Raw genomic sequence first — 19,214 nt, 5'->3', positions numbered from 1 at the left:
GTTCCCCGACCAGGGACTGAACCCGGGCCAAGCCAGTGGAAATGCTGAGTCCTAACCACTGGACTGCCAAGGAATTCCCAACAATGTTGTAGTAACTTTGTATGGTGACAGATGGTTACTAGACTTATCGTGGTAATCATTTCATAAAGTAAGCAAACGTCTAATCACAGTGTAGTATACCTGAAACTAACATGTCAACTATATTGCAATAAAAATAAACAAATGCACATACTATAAAGTCAAATGGGAAAAAAAAAATTCCCCTATGCTCTTTTACAGTCAAGCTCCCCCTAACTCCCAGCCCCAGACAATCACTCATCACCTTTCTGCAACTATAGATTAACTATGCCTGTTCTAGAATTTTATATAAATGGAATTATACGATATGGACTCTTACATACCTGGTTTATATCGCTCGATTTAAAACTTTTGAGATTGAGTTGAGTTCACCATTCATTTCTTTTTATTAATAAGTAGCCTTCCATTGTATAGATATGGCATAGTTTGTCCATTCACATGCTAATGAACAGCTATCTGAGTTGTTTCCAAATTTTGGCTATGGTAATAAAGCTGCTGTAAAAATTTCTGTACAGGTCTTTCGGCATACATAATGTTTTTCCTTCTCTTGGGTAAATATCTTGGCATGGATTTGTTGGGTCATAGGATAATGCATATTTAACTTTTTAAGAAAGTCCCATTTTCCTCTAGGTCTCACCCACAAAGAGAATGCTTGCCAGTAAGTTGTATATATGTAATAGCAATTGCTATGTCATGTTTTAGGATGAGCAGGAGGGGTACCTGCCTGCACCTCTTTGGGATGGGGGTGCAAGGCGGCTACAAATGCTAGAATGAAGGACAGCTTTTCTGTGAAGTAGAAGCACATATATTAGCAGTGAAATTCTTCCCGTTTTTTTCAGTCTCTTTACAGGTGTCCTCTGTTTTTTCCCTGGAAGTAAAATGCCTGTCGCACTTTCTGCATGGGGATGAAGGAAGGGGGAGAGAGGCTGTAGAGAGCCTGCTGATAGCATCATCAGGTAGAGAGACATTTAGTTAACCCCATCTGGCTCCCCCGTCCTCACTGCTAGCCTCCATATCACTGTCCGATTGAGTCTGGAGCCCCTGGGGTTCTCTTTTATGGCAGCACCCACTCAGAGATTCTGGGCTGCCCCTTCTTCTCTCTGATCACCCATTTTCTAGGAATTTGTTGAACTTGCATTTCCTGATGGTCCTTCCTTCATTCTCTTCACTCTTGCTGTGTCTGTTATTTTACTGAGATGTCGGGAGAGAGGAGGAAAATGATTGTCTTTGGTATGTAGCCCTCACCCAGAAATCAATGGATCTGATTCAGTGCACTCATCTTGTACTAAATTTTGTGGCTGACACTTCCCTAGCCAAGCTCATCAAAGACCCTGCCGCTTAATCCAGGGCACACCTTTACGTCTTTTCCTACTCACTCTCTGTAACATCTGGATAACCTTGCTCCTTTCTGAAGTGTGCTGTTGACTTCCACAGTACTACTCTCACTCGGTTTTCTCCTGCCTTTCTGGCTGTTGCTTTCAGTCTCATTTCCACACTTCCTGTTCTCTGCCCATAAATGTCGGTGGTTCCTTAAGGTGTCTCTTTAGGTCTTTGTTTTTTCTCACTCTATATATTCTCCCTAATCTTGCTGCCCAATGTGCTCTTCTAAACCCCATTCTTGCCGTGTTTAAACAGTCCCTTTCCTGAGAAGCCTTCCTCGACCCTCAAGGCTGAGGTAGGTGCCCTGACTAATGTCCCCACAGCACTTAAGAGACTCGTTCAGAACTTCTCATATTGCTTGCTCATGAATCTGTTGCCTCCTCCAACCCTAAGGTCGCTCAGAGTCCGAGGCTGTGTTTTTCATCCAGAGCAGCTCACCTGGGATATGGATGGTGATCAATAAATATTTGATGGACTGAACTGAGACAACAGATATTTTTAAATGCTTTGTGTTTTATACATGTCATTACCAGGAATAACAGTAAAATTTGCACTTTGAAGAAAAAATTTGCCAGAGAAAGATAAACCTCAAGTTAATCAGAGAAAAACAAATTCTTAATTGTGTAACATAAGTTAATGATGTTGTGCAGAAATTAATGATGCAGTGAAGAAATTAATGGCGCACATTTTCATGTGAAAATTATATCCTCTTTATTCCTTGGCACCTCTACAGAGCCAAAACCAATACAGATTTCACCCATCAAAAAAGTCTCATACCCATGTCCACAGCAGTATTATTCATGGGGGCCAAAAAGTGGAAGCAACCCAAGTGTCCACTGATGGATAAATGGATAGACAGGGTGTGCTATATGCATAGAATGAAATATTTTTCAGCCTTAAAAAGGAAAGAAATTCTGACACATGTGATAACATTGATAAAACATGAGGACATTACGCAAAGTGAAATAAGTCAGTCACAAGAGTACAGGTACTATAGAATTTCGTTTCTATAAGGTACCCTAGAGTAGTCAAAGTCACAGAAACAGAAAGTAGAATGGTGGATGCCAGGGCTGGTGGGGAGGCAGGGAATGGGGAGTTGCTATTTAATGGGTGAAGAGTTTCAGTTCTGCAAGATGAAAAGAGTTATGGAGATGGATGGTTGAGAGTTGTACGACAATGTGATTGTACTTAATGCCACTGAATTGTACTCTTAAAATGCGTTAAGATGGTACATTTTAAATTATGCATCTTTTACCACAATTACAAATAAAATTAAAAAGTCACACACACAAGGAATTGCAGGCTGTCATATCTGACCTACAAATATAGCCTTTTCTCTGTATCTGGGAGCCAGTTCTTGTGAAAGCAGGACTTCCTCATATTTATTTTATTATTAAAGATAAAACTCCCCCTCAGTACTCCAAAAATGTTTATTAAGTTGTTCTTGCTTGAATTTTAACATGGAGGTCCTACTAAGATGCTCACACAGACTTATCTATCAGAGCTTGCCTGAGAAATGCACCTACAAGCTCCTTGGGTTCAGGCCTATCTTTCTTGGCTACTGGGACGAGTCTAACTGTGCTAAGGTAGTAATTTGTACTCACTGAGTCTGCTTCTAAACTATTTGTTGTTCATTGCTATCTGGATATCTAGCTTTATTTCTGCCTCAAGCCTGTTTGAATTATTTCTGTCTATTGGATGTCTAATCCCCTCTAACAAATGAAAAGTACTGAGAGGTTGGTATTCATCCTCATTTGGTATTGTCTGTCTACAGTTTTGGAGATATCTTAAATGACTAAAGCATCTAATCTATAACTTAGGTCTACATTTTACCAAGACTAGGAGCCTAGCTCTACTGAACTGTTAAGAGGGTTGCCTGTGGAACATCCTGTACTACTGATATTATTTTTCTTAGCTGCAGAAGAAATTCTTTTCTTTTGTTTTTTTTTTTCTTGCTGTACACGGGTGTCTCACTGCTGTGGCCTCTCCCGCCGCAGACCACAGGCTCCGGACGCGCAGGCCCAGCGGCCATGGCCCACGGGCCCAGCCACTCCGCGGCACGCGGGATCCCCCCGGACCAGAGCACGAACCCGCGCCCCCCGCATCGGCAGGCAGACTCCCAACCACTGCGCCACCAGGGAAGCCCTGTAGAAGAAATTCTAAAATGCCTTGTCCATGAATGTCTTTCCTGGAAACTATGTGTTTGTGTCTGATTTGATTTGACCTAGGAATGAAGTTTTCTGTACTATCGTTCTCTGGAGTTTATAAATGAGAAAATCTCCCTCCTCCTTACGAAGAAAAAGCTCTGGGAAATACTCCTCCATGGGTCTCTCTTTTTTAAATTTTTTAAAAAATAGATTTGTAGCTTTTTTTTTTTTTTTTTTTTGCAGTACGCGGGCCTCTCACTGTTGTGGCCCCTCCCGTTGCGGAACACAGGCTCCGGACGCGCAGGCTCAGCGGCCATGGCTCACGGGCCCAGCCGCTCCGCAGCCTGTGGGATCTTCCCGGACCGGGGCACGAACCCATGTCCCCTGCATCGGCAGGCGGACTCTCAACCACTGCGCCACCAGGGAAGCCCTGCAGCATTTTTCTTCTTTAATAAGTTTGTAGTATTTCTTTTTTAAAAAATAAGTTTGTAGCATTTCTTTCTTTCTTTTAATAAATCTGTCCATGGGTCTCTAGATGGGACTCAAATATGCCTTACTGGGTAGGCCATGAATGCCAGGCTTTCACCGCTCTCCACCTGGGCTCCTTCTCAGGGTGGTGTGTGCGGCCTGAGGTATGAAGTATATCTTCCTGTGGAACAAAGAGCAAGCCTGGTTACTGCTCGCTGTTACACAGAAGTTCCCCAGGCTCAGTGTTCCTCTCCCGCAACGCATCCCGCTGCATGTGCAGGCACCCATCTTATCCTCCACATCTGTCTGGGGGATTTGGGGCTTAAAGAACTCAGAGAAAATATGCTCACACTTTGGCTACTGCTCTTTTCCTGAGAGTCTAAAATCGTCTTTTACCTCTGCACCAGGAGTCTTATGTCTTCTGTCAGCATTCATGGAATAGTGGCAACCTAACTTGTTAGTTTACAAATCAGATAAAATCCAATTAATATTGTTAAAATGACAATTCTCACCAAAATGATCAATCTCAATCCCAATCAGACCAAGCACTTTTGTAGAAATTGACAACTTAATTATAAAAGGTATATGTAAATGCAAAGGACCAAAAATACCTAGAACAATCTTGATAAAGGAGAACAAGCTTAATGGACTTCAAGTGTTACTTTAAAGGTGATCCAGACAATGTGATACTGGCACAAAGATAATCAAGACAACAGAATAGAGAGCTCTGAAATAGACCAAGTCTATATACAATCATTTAACCTGCAAAAGTCTTTTCAACAAACAGGGCTAGAATAAATGGATATCCATAGAGTCTAAAAATAATCTTTGGCTAAATACCTTACACCAAATAAAAAATGGTTAAGATTGACTGTATACCTAAAATATAAAATCTGAAGCTATAAAACTTATGAAAGGAAATATAAAACAAAAGGATAAACTGGCGTTCATCAAAATTTTAAATTTCTTCTCAACATATCATTAGGGAAATAAATAAGCAAGCTATAGACTAGAATATAACACCCATTAATTACATATGTGATACATATCTGGTATCCTGGATATATAAAGAACAATTCCATAGATAAACAACCAGTTAGTAACAAGCAAATGATTTTAATTTATAATCATGTGAAAAACTGCTTAACATCATTAGGTATCAGGAAAACGTAAATTAAAACCACAATGAGATACAATCACACACCCACCAGAATGAAAAAACAACTTAAAAGACTGAACGACCAAATGCTGGCAAAGATGTGGAGCAATCCGAACTCTCACACATTATTGGTGGGAGTGTAAAACGGTACGACTACTTTGGAAAAAATTCTGGCTATTTCTTATAAAACTAAGCATGCACTTATTCTATGCCCCAGCAATTTTACTCCTAGATACTGATCCAACAGGAACGAGAAAATATATACGGTAAAAGAATATTCATCATAGCCAAATGTAAATGGTGATCTTCTACAACTAAAGATATAAAGAAGGAACCACAACAAGATGGTAGGAGGGATGGAGATGTCGTACAGTCAAGACCCATACCCCCAGGTGGGTGACCCATAAACGGGGAGATAATTACATTGCAGAGGTTCTCCCCAAGGAGGGAGTGGCCTGAGCCCCACAATGGGATCCCCAGCCTGGGGGGTCCCACACCAGGAAGATGAGCCCCTAGAACATTTGGCTTTGAAGGTCACTGGGGCTTACTTTCGGGAGTTCCAAAAAGCTGTGGGAAACAGACTCTGCTCTCAAAGGGTGCACACAAAATCTCACACACTCTGGGACCCAAGGCAGAAGTGATAATTTGAAAGGAGCCTGGTTTAGACCCACCCACTGATCTTGGAGAGCCTCCCAGAGAGGCAGGAGGCAAATGGAGCTTACCCTGGGGACACAGACAGTGGTAGCAGCAATTTGGGGAGCTCACTGTACCACATGGGCACTGGTGCTGGTAGGCGCCATTTTGGAATCCTCCCTCTAGCTTATTAGTGCTGGGACGTGGCCCTGCCTACTAGCCTTTCAGCCTCAGTACTGGGATGCCTCAGGCCAAGCAACTAGCCAGGTGAACACGGCTGACCCACCAGCAGGCCCGCGGCCTTAAGATCCCCTGAGCCCACAGCTGTCCCTGTCCATCAGAGAGGCCAGGACCCAGGGCTGGATCCACACACCAGTGCGCTAGCACCAGCCCTGGGACCCCCAGGGCCCTATAGCCAGAGACACTGGGACCCAGCTCTGTCTACCAGTGAGCCGGCATGAGCCAGCAGTAGGCCCAGGACCTGGTCTTATCCACCATTGGGCGGATACCAGTCCTGGGTTCCTCTGGGCCCCAGCCCCACCTAGCAGCAGGCAGACACCAGCCCCAGGACCACTGAAGCCCTGCAGCCTGCCATACCAGGATTTTGTCTACCCACCAGCAGGCCAGCACTAGCCTCCAGACTCACAGGGCACTGCAGCCAGCCACCTGGTTCCCCCAGGCAATGAGCCAGCACTAGCTCTGGGGCCCCCTGGGCCTCAGCCTCACCCACCAGCAGGTCGACACCAGCTTTGGGACCCCCCGGATCCTACAGCCAGCCGCCTCATGACCCAGCCCCACCCACCAGCAGCCAGAAATCTTTCAGAGTGCCTTTGAGTCTTTTCTTAAAATACTTCTAGTTATACTTTAATTTACCTCCCTATTGCTAGATATTTGTTGTCCAGAGTCTAAAAATGCTCAGCAAGTGATTCAAAGACAAAAACAGGATGAAATCATTGACGCTCAAACTGAAAATCACATTTCGGCAAACTTCACCTTCAAGGAGAATCAACAACAGTGGTGAAGATCTGGACAATCCTTGGTGTCCTTTCCTGCAGCTTTGGATGAAGGAGAACCAAAGCAGGGTTGGAGGGCGGGGTATTAGAATACAAAAGTTCTCACGGTCTAGGGAAGGCTGACTGTTCTCTAGCCACCACATCAAGTTAAGCACCAGAACCAGTTCTAAATCATTCTATCAATGGATGGCAACTCACATCAGGAAACACGGTGCTGAAAGTCAACCAATCAGGAGATTTGCCTTTGGAAAAGCCAGGGGCTTGGAATAGACACAAAACTTACCAGCATGAGACTCAAACTTCAGCAAAGCACTGTGGTAGCCCAGAGAAATCAAGATGGACTCCTTCCCCACACAGCAACATTCAGTGTCTCTGTTGAGTGAGCATTTGAAGACACAGACACCATCAGCTATAAAAGGTGGGGAAAAAAAGGATTAGGAAAATCCATTTTGAGGACTATAAAAAGGTTCAGCCATTCCTGCATTTCTGTTTTCAAGGCTCCCCATTTCTATCTCCTTAATATAATGCCTCCTGGGACATAAGTGAACATGAGGATGAATGTAACCACGGTCAAAAAAACAATTCTTCGCAGATGGCTTAACAAAGGGCTCAAAACTGACTCTTGTCTCTTGCCTTTGTGTCTATCGTTCCATTCCCTATAACCCTTTATTCCCCAAATCATTTTGTATCTCTTGACACCATCCTAGGAGAGATCAGGTAATGGTTTTCTGGGTGATTTTTGAGCACCTACTATGGGCCCAAGATATCACAACAAATCTTCACTGTATGTATCATCACTGCCAGTGTTCCTAGGTGAATACTAGGGAAAGAGTTTAGGTCCAATATGCTAATAAGTGGCAGAACTGGAATTCAAACCCAGGCATTTGACTCCAACGCACGTTCTTCCTACCACAATGTGCAAGCAGGATAAAGAGGGAGATTCATTCTGCAAGCAGAACCCGTGGTAAGTGGCTGTGGTCTCATTAGATTCATTTATAGATAATTGGGAACTAACTCTCAATTCCTCTCTTTACAGGTTAGACAGGGCCTTTACCTTGGGCAGCTGTAGTATGGTAGAAAGAGCAATGAAACTTGCAGTTTTGCTTTCATCTTTGATGTTTACTAACATTGGAACTTCAATCACCCGATCATTTTGAGCCACATTTCTTCATTATGTAAAATAAAAATACTGATGCTTATTTTACAGGCTTTTTGTGAAGACTGAATAACAGTGAAATAATTTCTAAAATCCTATTAAAACAATAAAGGACTATCATCATTCCTCTCATTATAAAGTAGATCTTAGTTTCTATTGTTAATGTTCTCCTTTCTCCCTTACAAAATTAAATAGAATAGTTGTGTTAACTTAAAAACATAATTTTATATATATATATAAAATTCCACTGTTACACATGAGCATATGCACATTCAAAACAGACACACAGAGTTAAAATGACCAAATATTTTCAAATATTTTCATCCATTATTTCACTCACAAGTGAGTATCTCCTGATGGAAACATTCACAAATATTTTTCACAAAACATCTTGGCTGGTTAAATAGTGCAGATGTTTTGAAAACATTTTCCTGGCATAAAACATGATTACAGGTTTAGATATTACAGCCCAGTCAGTGTCTCAAAGGCCTAAGTGTCTCCTTGCAGGGAGGTAGCCATGAATGTAGACACAGAAGAAGAGTTTGGGGTCTTTTAAACAATATGTTTTTTTTGAAATCAAAAGAAATATTTTCTTCAAGAAAGCAGGATTCCTAGCACTTACCAATTATTTCCTTTATGGTTTAGAAGTAGAATAAGAGAGAAGGAAGAAGGAATGAGGATTCTAGGCTTCTACAGTCCCTTGTACATACATGACTATTACAGTCTGTAAGCTCTTTGTGGGCAGGGGCAATTTTACTTTATTTTTGGAATCAGTATCTTTTTTCCTCTGAATCAAAACCTAGCCCAGTACCTGGTACTTAATATTTGCTAAATCAGTGAAAGCATTTCTCCGTGTATTGATTGCATACCACCACAGAACAGGTAAAAGGCTTTATATTTTATCTGGTTCAATTCTCCAGATAGGCTCATAATTTTTTTTTATTATTGTTTGTTTTGCTGTAATTTGATTAGAATATAAATTGAATAGCTCCTTTTCCTACTTTTATAAATTGTAAAATGCCTGTCCATGTATCCTCCTTTCTTCATCCTCTTCTTTACCCTCTGTTTAAATATGGGTGGAGAATGTCTTTTTAAGTATACAACAAAATCCAGAAAGTACTGGTAATTACTCAAAAATTTAAAACCTACATATGGCAAAATTTTTTAAATACTTTAAGCCAATTTAAAAAGCAATGATAAACTAGGAAAAATATTTTCAACACGCTTAACAAAGACTTAATATCCTCAATATACAATCAGCTGTAAGAAATAAGAAGCAATCAACCTACTGAAAATTTAGTAAGAAGGATTAATAGACAACCGGCACCTAGAAAAATGCTGATAACAAAAAAAAATCTGAAAAAATAATGAATCTCAGAAATAATCAAAGAAATATATGATAAAACAATGAGATCAAGCTTTTTACGTCTTAGTGTTAAGTTTTTAAAAATATAAAATGACAGTATCAAATGCTGGAGAGGGTGTGAGAACACAGTGAATGGCAGTTATTCACAATGTAAATTTCTATGCTCCTGGAATACAGTCTGCCCATATGCTTCAAAATTTAAAGCCTATGTACTCTTTGTTAGATATTCCACTCATAATAAAATTTTTTCTACGATGTACTTTATCAAGTGTGAATAAACATATATTCAAGGACATGCATCTTAGAGCTGTTTATTTAGCTATCAGATGTAAAGAGGCCCAGAGCCCATCACTTACATGGCTGCTTAAATCAGGCAGCTCCAAGTTAAGGCTGCCGAACAGCATGTGCAATATTACTGTGGCAATTTAACGCTGTGTTTGTCTTTGGAGAAAGCTGTTTTGAAAGATATACATCAAAATGCCATCAGTGGTTTCCCCTGAACGGAGAGAATGTGGGAACATTTTTATTTTTCCCCTCATAAGGTTCCCCTCATAAACTACTGACCCTGCGCTCTAGAGCCCGCAAGCCACAACTACTGAGCCCACGTACCGCAACTACTGAAGCCACACACCTCGAGTCCATGCTCCTCAACAAGAGAAGCCACCACAATGAGAAGCCCACACAACACAACGAAAAGTGCCCCCTGCTCACTGCAACTAGAGAAAGCCTGTACGCAGCAACAAAGACCCAACCCAAAAATAAATAAAAATTAAAAGTAAAAAAAATTAAAAAAATCATTCATGGAAATGAATGTTTTATCATGTGTTTTATTTGCTAATCTTATATCTTCTTGTGTTGATTTCCTTTCTTGTCCTTTTACCATGTTAGTACAAAAAACAAACATTCTAAATGATTTCTGTCGACTAATATGGTCAAGATTAAATTGCAGCTATTCTAGGGGAGAGTGTATTAACCGAGAATTGTGTCTTTTTAGAGAATATATATTAGAAAAATGAAGACATACGATAAAAAATTGTTTGAGGAATACATATAAATCCAAGACCAGGAGATACCATTACATTGGTGAAAAGTAAGGATGGTGTGGAGATCATTTCCACTGTACACTGAAGTAAGGTACAAGGCATCTATCTTTCTATCAAGCTGTTATTACTTGTAATAATAACAACATTTGCAGAGCACTCTCACTCCCTTTACAAACATCTCATTTCATCTTTTCAGTGATATGGAAGGCTGGCTGCTTCTGTGTATTCACTATCATTCTGCTTTTGAACTTTGCTTTCATTGACGACCCTCTTTGCTACTTTTTCGAAGGGCAAGGCCTGATCTCTTGGTAGCAGCAGAGTAACAAGCAGAGTAAGTTCATGTGCACAAAATTTATCGAACTTTAGAAAAGCCCAGAGCCTTGTTGTCTCCTACTTGAGGAAAAGCCACTTTTTCTACCAGAGGACTCTCAAAGAAAATCCATAATGATAGTGAATCCAGATGCCTTACTCTATCCTCCACCTCAGCCTATCTGACAAAACTTCCAAAGGCACACAAAGAAATCCAGGATCCAACCATTTTACGAGTGCATACAAGTAAACATGGAAAGTGCATACAAGTAAACATGGAACGTGGCACCAGGTAAAGTCAAGAGAATTGTCCTTGTCTCCCTTAAACAGTATTTCTCTACTTTTCCACATATATACCTCCCTCTCCTTTCAGCCTATGCAAATGCAAAATCCAATCTCCACAGGAAAGCTACAACACTAGTAGATTAAGAATATTAGATATCAGGCATGGTCTAGAACAGATATTCTAAAATATATTTTTATACGTAAATTCCTGGACCAAAGAGTACTCATGACCTAATAATATGTCATTATGCCAGTTCTTTGCTAAGTAAGCCTTTTAATATTTTGCTATCAAGAACTAGGAAGTTAGTCTACCTAAGGAATGTTTCCTAGACACATAACTAAAAAAAGGACTGTACAGGCAGCACCTATAAAGATGGAATAAAGTATACAGACAACTACACAATTATTTTCAACAACTTTAACTACGGAAGATGAGTGTAAAGAAAAAAGGGCAGAATTATGGAACTCTAAGAAATCTAATATTAAAATTAGACATCAACGTTGAATAACACAATTTCTTAGGGGATGGGACACAGTAGTAATAAATGATATATTCATAGCTTTTTCCTCTCTTCTACCTGGTAAGGAGAATTTTGTATTTGAAAGATTAGATTCTAGGCTTTTGCTTGCTGGAGTAATGATTGTGAAGAAAAACTGAAAATGGATCGATTGATTCAGGTTGAAAGAGACTAAAAGTTAACAGCGGAAAAGAAATGAAGAGAATGGGAAGATCAGGAGAAGGAAGAAAGGGATCCGGAGGTGGTTCTAGAGTTGAGGACTGCGGTAGCTGTCATATGTGACAGACAGAGACAGAGAGAGAAAAGGGGCTTTTAAGACATCAGTCTCAGAATAACAATAATGAATACTATCACTACCAACTATGATTACTGAAAGAGATGTCTAATTGTTTTATTGTTGTTTTGCTTTGGCACTGGTTTGGTTTTGTAAATGTGCACCCCTTCCTCTACGTTTTGTTTTATAATTATGCTAAGTGTACACTATCAACTCATACACCCATTACCCAGTAGGAGTGTTCCCTTTCAGCCTTCATTTAATAACTACTTAATACTCCACACTAGTCCTGCGTGGATGCCTCTCTAGTCTTTCTGGTTGTCCAAAGTCATTCTCTAGTGGAACCTTGGGAAGGGCTCGCTGAAACAAATTCTTTAGTAGATTCCTTAGGAAGGGCCATGGGAATGACATTCTCTGAATTCTTACATGCAAATCACTGTCTATGTCTTTTATATTTTTGAGGGTCAGTTATTCTGGATATAAAATCACATTTTCTTTCTCTGAAGATCTTTAATGTTACTCCATTTTCTTCCATCATATAGCATTACTGTCAAAAGTCTAATGATAAACTGATTTTCTTTCTCATAACAGATAATATGCTAATGTTGTCTACATTCCTAAGGATTTTTTTCTCTTTCTTTATAAGGTCAGTAATTTTTACTAGAAAGTGCTTTATGCTGGGCATTCTAGGCCAATATAATATTTTCAGGTATGAAGTTTATTCTTTCGGTACATGTTTTCAATTATTTCATCAATATTTTCTCAATTGTAATTTTAGTATTTGTTTCTTTGTTCTAATATCTTCTTCAGAGACTCTTATGTATATGGTGCATCTTCTTTGCTTATGCTTACAATTTTCTTTTGAATTCTTCTTATGTGTTTTCATATTCCCTCTTACATTTTAAAAAATTTCCATTTTTCTCCTTTATTTGATGTAGTTTTTGTTGCTTCTATTGAGTCTTCATTTCTAAAATCACTATTTTATTTTTGGAAAGACTGGTCCAAGATGGCAGAGTAGAAGCATGTGTGCTCACTCCCTCTTGCAAGAGCAACGAAATCACAACTAACTCCTAAACAATCTTCAACAGGAAGACAGTGGAACTCACCAAATAAGATACCCCACATCCAAAGACAAAGGAGAAGCTGCAATGAGACAGTAGGAGGGGCACAATCACAATAAAATCAAATCCCATAGCTGCTGGGTGGGTGGCTCACAAACTGGAGAACAATTATACCACAGAAGTCCACTCACTGGAGTGAAGGCTCTGAGCCCCGCATCAGGATTCCCAACCTGGGGGTCCAGCAACAGGAGGAGGAATTCCCAGAGAATCAGAATTTGAAGGCAAGAGGGATTTGACTGCAGGACTTCGACAGGACTGGGGGAAACAGAGACTCCACTCTTGCAGGGCACACACAAAGTAGTGTGCGCACCGGGACCCAGGGGAAGGAGCAGTGACCCCAGGGGCGACTGAACCAGACCTACCTGCTAGTGCTGAAGGGTCTCCTGCAGAGGCAAGGGATGGCTGTGGCTCACTGCGGGGACAGGGACACTGGCAGTAGAGGTTCTGGGAGGTACTCCTTGGCATGAGCCCTCCCAGAGTACATGATTAGCCCCACCAAAGAGCCTGTAGCCTCCTGTGCTGGGTCACCTCAGGCCAAACAACCAACAAGGAGGGAACTCAGCCCCACCCATCAGCAGACAAGCAGATTAAAGTTTTACTGGGCTCTGCCCACCAGAGCAACACCCAGCTCTACCCACCACCAGTCCCTCCCATCAGAAAGCTTGCACAACCTCTTAGATAGCCTCATCCACCAGAGAGCAGACAGCAGAAGCAAGAAGAACTACAATTCTGCAGCCTGGGAAATGAAAACCACATTCACAGAAAGACAAAATGAAAAGGCAGACGGCTATGTACCAGATGAAGGAACAAGATAAAACCCCAGAAAAACAACTAAATGAAGCGGAGATAGGCAACCTTCCAGAAAAAGAATTCACAATAATGATAGTAAAGATGATCCAGGACCTCGGAAAAAGAATGGAGGCAAAGATGGAGAAGACGCAAGAAATGTTTACCAAAGACCTAGAAGAATTAAAGAACAAAGACCAAGAAGAATTAAAGAACAAACAAACAGAGATGAACAATACAATAACTGAAATGAAAAATACACTAGAAGGAATCAATAGTAGAATAACTGAGGCAGAAGAACGGATAAGTGACCTGGAAGACAGAACGATGGAATTCACTGCGTGGAACAGAGTAAAGTAAAAAGAATGAAAAGAAATGATGACAGCCTAAGAGACCTCTGGGACAACATTAAATGCAACAACATTCACATTATAGGGATCCCAGAAGGAGAACAGAGAGAGAAAGGACCCGAGAAAATATTTGAAGAGATTATAGTCAGAAACTTCCTTAACATGGGAAAGGAAATAGCCACCCAAGTCCAGGAAGCACAGAGAGTCCCGGGCAGGATGAACCCAAAGAGAAACATGCTGAGACACATAGTAATAAAATTGACAAAAATGAAAGACAAAGAAAAATTATTAAAAGCAACAAAGGAAAAATGACAAATAACATACAAGGGAATTCCCATAAGGTTAACAGCTGACTCCTCAGCAGAAACTCTACAAGCCAGAAAGGGAGTGGCACGATATATTGAAAGTGATTAAAGGGAAGAACCTACAACCAAGATTACTCTACCCAGCAAGGATCTCATTCAGATTGCACGGAGAAATCAAAAGCTTTACAGACAAGCAAAGGCTAAGAGAGTTCAGCACCACCAAACCATCTTTACAACAAATGCTAAAGGAACTTCTCTAGGCAGGAAACACAAGAGAAGGAAAAGACCTACAAAAATAAACCCAAAACAATTAACAAAATGGTAAAAGGAACATACATACGATAATTACCTTAACTGTAAATGGATTAAATGCCCCATCCAAAAGACATAGACTGGCTGAACGGATACAAAAACAAGACCCGAACATACGTTGTCTACAAGAGACCCACTTCAGACCTAGGGACACATACAGACTGAAAGTGAGGGGATGGAAAAAGATATTCCATGCAAATGGAAATCAAAAGAAAGTGGGAGTAGCCATTCTCATATCAGACAAAATAAACTAAAAGAATGTTACAAGAGACAAGGAAGGAAACTACATAATGATCAAGGGATCAATCCAAGAAGATACAACAATTATAAATATATATGCAACCAACTTAGGAGCACCTCAATACATAAGGCAAATGCTAACAGCTATAAAAGAGGAAATCGATGGTAACCTTCCAAGACTGAACCAGGAAGAAATAGAAAATATGAATAGAACAATCACAAGTAATGAAATTGAAACTGTGATTAAAAATCTTCCAACAAACAAAAGCTCAGGACCAGATGGCTTCACAGGTGAATTCTATCAAACGTTTAGAGAAGAGCTAACACCCATCCTTCTCAAACTCTTCCAAAAAAACTGCAGAGGAAGGAACACTCCCAAACTCATTCTAAGAGGCCACCATCACCCTGATACCAAAACCAGACAAAGATACTATAAAAAAAAAGAATATTACTGACCAGTATCACTGATGAATTTACATGCAAAAATCCTCAACAAAATACTAGCAAACAGAATCCAACAACACATTAAAAGGATCATACACCATGACCAAGTGGGATTTATCCCAGGTTGTAAGGGTTCTTCAGTATATGTAGATCAATCAATGTGATACACCATATTTACAAACTGAAGAAGAAAAACCATATGATCATCTCAATAGATGCAGAAAAAGCTTTTGACAAATTTCAACACCCATTTATGATAAAAACTCTCCAGAAAGTGGGCATAGAGGGAATCTACCTCAACATAATAAAGGCCATATATGACAAACCCACAGCAAACATCATTCACAATGGTAAAAAACTGAAAGCATTTCCTCTAAGGTCAGGAAAAAGACAAGGATGTCCACTCTCGCCACTCTTATTCAACATAGTTTTGGAAGTCCTAGCCATGGCATGACTAGTAGCATGTCACTGTTTGCAGATGACATGGTACTATCCATAGATAATCCTAAAGATGCCATCAGAAAACTACTAGAGCTACTCAATGAATTTGGTAAAGTTGTAGGATACAAGATTAATGAACAGAAATCTCTTGCATTCCTACACACTAACAACAAAAGATCAGAAAGAGAAATTAAGGAAACAATCCCATTCTCCACTGCCACAAAAAGAATAAAATACCTAGGAATAAACCTACTTAAGGAGGTAAAAGACCTGTACTCAGAAAATTCTAAGACACTGATGAAAGAAATCAAAGATGACACAGATGGAAAGATATACCATGTTCTTGGATTGGAAGACTCAATACTTTGAAAATAACTATACTACCCAAAGCAATCTACAGATTCAATGTAATCCCTATCAAATTACCAATGGCATTTTTTATAGAACTAGAACAAAAAATCTTAAAATTTGTATGGAGAGACAAAAGACTCCAAATAGCCAAAGCAATCTTGAGGGAAAATACTGGAGCTGGAGAAATCAGACTCCCTGACTTCAGACTATACTACAAAGCTACAGTAATCAAAACAACATGGCACTGGCACAACAACAGACATATAGATCAATGGAACACAACAGAAAGCCCAGAGATAAAACCCACACACCTATGGTCAACTAATCTATGACAAAGGAGGCAAGTATATACAATGGAGAAAATACAGTCTCTTCAGTAAGTGGTGCTCGGAAAACTGGACAGCTACATGTAAAAGAATGAAATTATAACACTTCCTAACACCATACACAAAAGTAAACTCAAAATGGATTAAAGACCTAAATGTAAGACTGGACACTATAAAACTCTTAGAGGAAAACATAGGAAGAACACTCTTTGACATAAATCACAGCAAGATCTTTTTTGACTCACCTCTTAGAGTAATGGAAATAAAAACAAAAATAAATAAATGGGACCTAATGAAACTTAAAGGCTTTTGCACTGCAAAGGAAAACTATAAACAAGATGGCATGACAACCCTCAGAATCGGAGAAAATATTGGCAAATGAATCAATGGACAAAGGATTAATCTCCAAAATATATGAACAGCTCATGCAGCTCAATATTAAAAAAAACAACCCAATCAATAAATGGTCAGAAGACCTAAACAGACATTTTTCCAAGGAAGACATACAGATGGCCAAGAGGCACATGAAAAGCTGCTCAACATCACTAATTATTAGAGAAATGCAAATCAAAACTACAATGAAGTATCACCTCACACTAGTTAGAATGGGCATCATCAGAAAATCTACAAACAACAAATACTAGAGAGGGGGTGGAGAAAAGGGAGCCCTCTTGCACTGTTGGTGGGAATGCAAATTGATACAGCCACTATGGAGAAGAGTATGAAGGTTCCTTAGAAACTAAAAATAAAACTACCATGTAACCCATCAATCCCACTACTGGGCATATACCCAGAGAAAACCATAATTCAAAAAGACACATGCCCCCCAATGTTCACTGCAGCACTATTTACAATAGCCAGGTCATGGAAGCAACCTAAATGCCCATCGACAGATGAATGGATAAAGAAGATGTGGTACATATACACAATGGAATATTACTCGGCCATAAAAAGGAACGAAATTGAGTCATCTGTAGAGATGTGGATGGACCCAGACGGTCATACAGAGTGAAGTAAGTCAGAAAAGACAAAAACAAATATCGTATGTTAACACATATATGTAGAATCTAGGAAAATGGTACAGATGAACCGGTCTGTAAGGCAGAAATAGAGACACAGATGTAGAGAATAAACGTATGGACACCAAGGGGGAAAGTGGGGGGGGTGGGGGGTGGGATGAATTGGGAGATTGGGATTGACATATATCCACTAGTAAAGTAGCTAATAAGAACCTGCTGTATAAAAAAATTAAATTAAAAAAATAAAACTATTTTATTTTTAATTATTTTATTTCTAATTATTTCTTGAATTCTTTCATTTCACTTCTGAGTTTTTCTAATTCTGATTTATGTTTATTATTTCATGTCCTATATAATTTTCTTAATGTCTCTTGTCTTGCAAATTAATCTTACAGATATTTTTGGAACATTATCTTTATACTATGCTTTCATTGTTGGTAGGGATGTTATTATGTCCTTGACCACCTTTTTTCTTCGAGTCATTCTGTATGGGATTTGACCTCAATACTCTTCTGTTGCTCATTTTAATGTAAATATCATTTTCCTGAACTTTTGGAAGGATGGTAATTACACATATAGCTTTATAGGAAACTACTAAATTCTTTTCCATAGTGACTGTGATATTAAACATTCATATGAGCAATGGGCCAATAATCCAGTCTCTCTACATACTCAACAATGTATGGTGTTGTGCTGTCACTATTTTTTCCTTCAGACATTCTTAAAGTTGTGTAGTGATACTCACTGTGGGTTTAATTTGCACTTGCCTAATGGCTAATGATGCTGACCATCTTTTCATGTGCTTATTTACCATCTGAATATCCTCTTCAGTGAATGTCTGTTTATATCATTTACCCGTTTTCAAAATGGATTGGTTTTGTTTTGTTTTCTTTACTGAGAGAGTTTTGAGAGTTCTTCACATATTGTGGATACAGTCCTTTATCAGATAGGTGATTTGCAAATATTTTCTCCCATTTTGTAGTTTGCCTTTTAATCCTCTTAATAGGATTTTTCACAGAGCAAATTTCTAGTTTTGATAAAGTCCGATTTATCAATGTGTCCTTTTATTGATCATCTTTTGGTGTCAAACCTAAGAACTCTCTGCCTGAGTCCCTTGGCCTTGCTAGTTCTATGGTTCCACTACATCTTAACTGGACAACTGTGACAGTCTCTCCATTCTCATCTGCTCTGGCAACTGAAAATGAGCTCCCACTACTCCAAGCTGCCAGATTACAATTAATGAAGCACAAGTGCAGTCACTACAATGCTCTGCTCAAACCTTCAAAGATTTCCCCACTGAATAGTAAAGAACAGACTCTCCTGCCTGGAACTGTAAATCCACAGGTATCTTTCCTGTTTCTGCCCAACAGATCCACAACCCCCCAATAACATACCGTCCTCCAGCCAGACTAATTACCAGCTGCTGGACAAGAAGCGTTTATGATTGTGGTGATAGTAGAAATGTGAATTGGAAGAGCGGAACTTCTAAAGTGATACAGAAAATCAATCCTGCCACCGAAAACACTGCCTAATTTACCAATGTCCATTTTAAACACCACCACCGCCATGGCAGCTTTCCTGATTGTTCCCAACTGGCGTATGTTATCTCCCTCACTTTACTAACCCAACAGCACTTTGAACCTCTGTGATAGCACTTAGCTTATTCTGTCATTTTCAGCCCAGTCTTAAC

At 39.7% G+C, this 19,214-nt stretch overlaps 1 protein-coding gene across 1 annotated transcript in view; it reads right to left on the bottom strand.

The window, feature by feature from the left end:
- LOC114884591 (histone-arginine methyltransferase CARM1-like) overlaps window positions 1–19,214 on the bottom strand; it is a 262,834-nt gene that overhangs the window by 155,993 nt on the left and 87,627 nt on the right. The window contains exon 2 of the mRNA XM_029203636.1: window positions 7,162–7,287. Coding sequence (XP_029059469.1) covers window positions 7,162–7,287 — 126 coding nt within the window. The remainder of the gene's footprint in view (window positions 1–7,161; window positions 7,288–19,214) is intronic.

This window comes from Monodon monoceros, unplaced genomic scaffold, assembly GCF_005190385.1.
Source record: "Monodon monoceros isolate NGI ecotype Baffin Bay Population unplaced genomic scaffold, NGI_Narwhal_1 Super_Scaffold_5, whole genome shotgun sequence".
Taxonomy (NCBI): domain Eukaryota; kingdom Metazoa; phylum Chordata; class Mammalia; order Artiodactyla; family Monodontidae; genus Monodon; species Monodon monoceros.
This window is presented reverse-complemented; position numbering and strand designations above follow the sequence as displayed.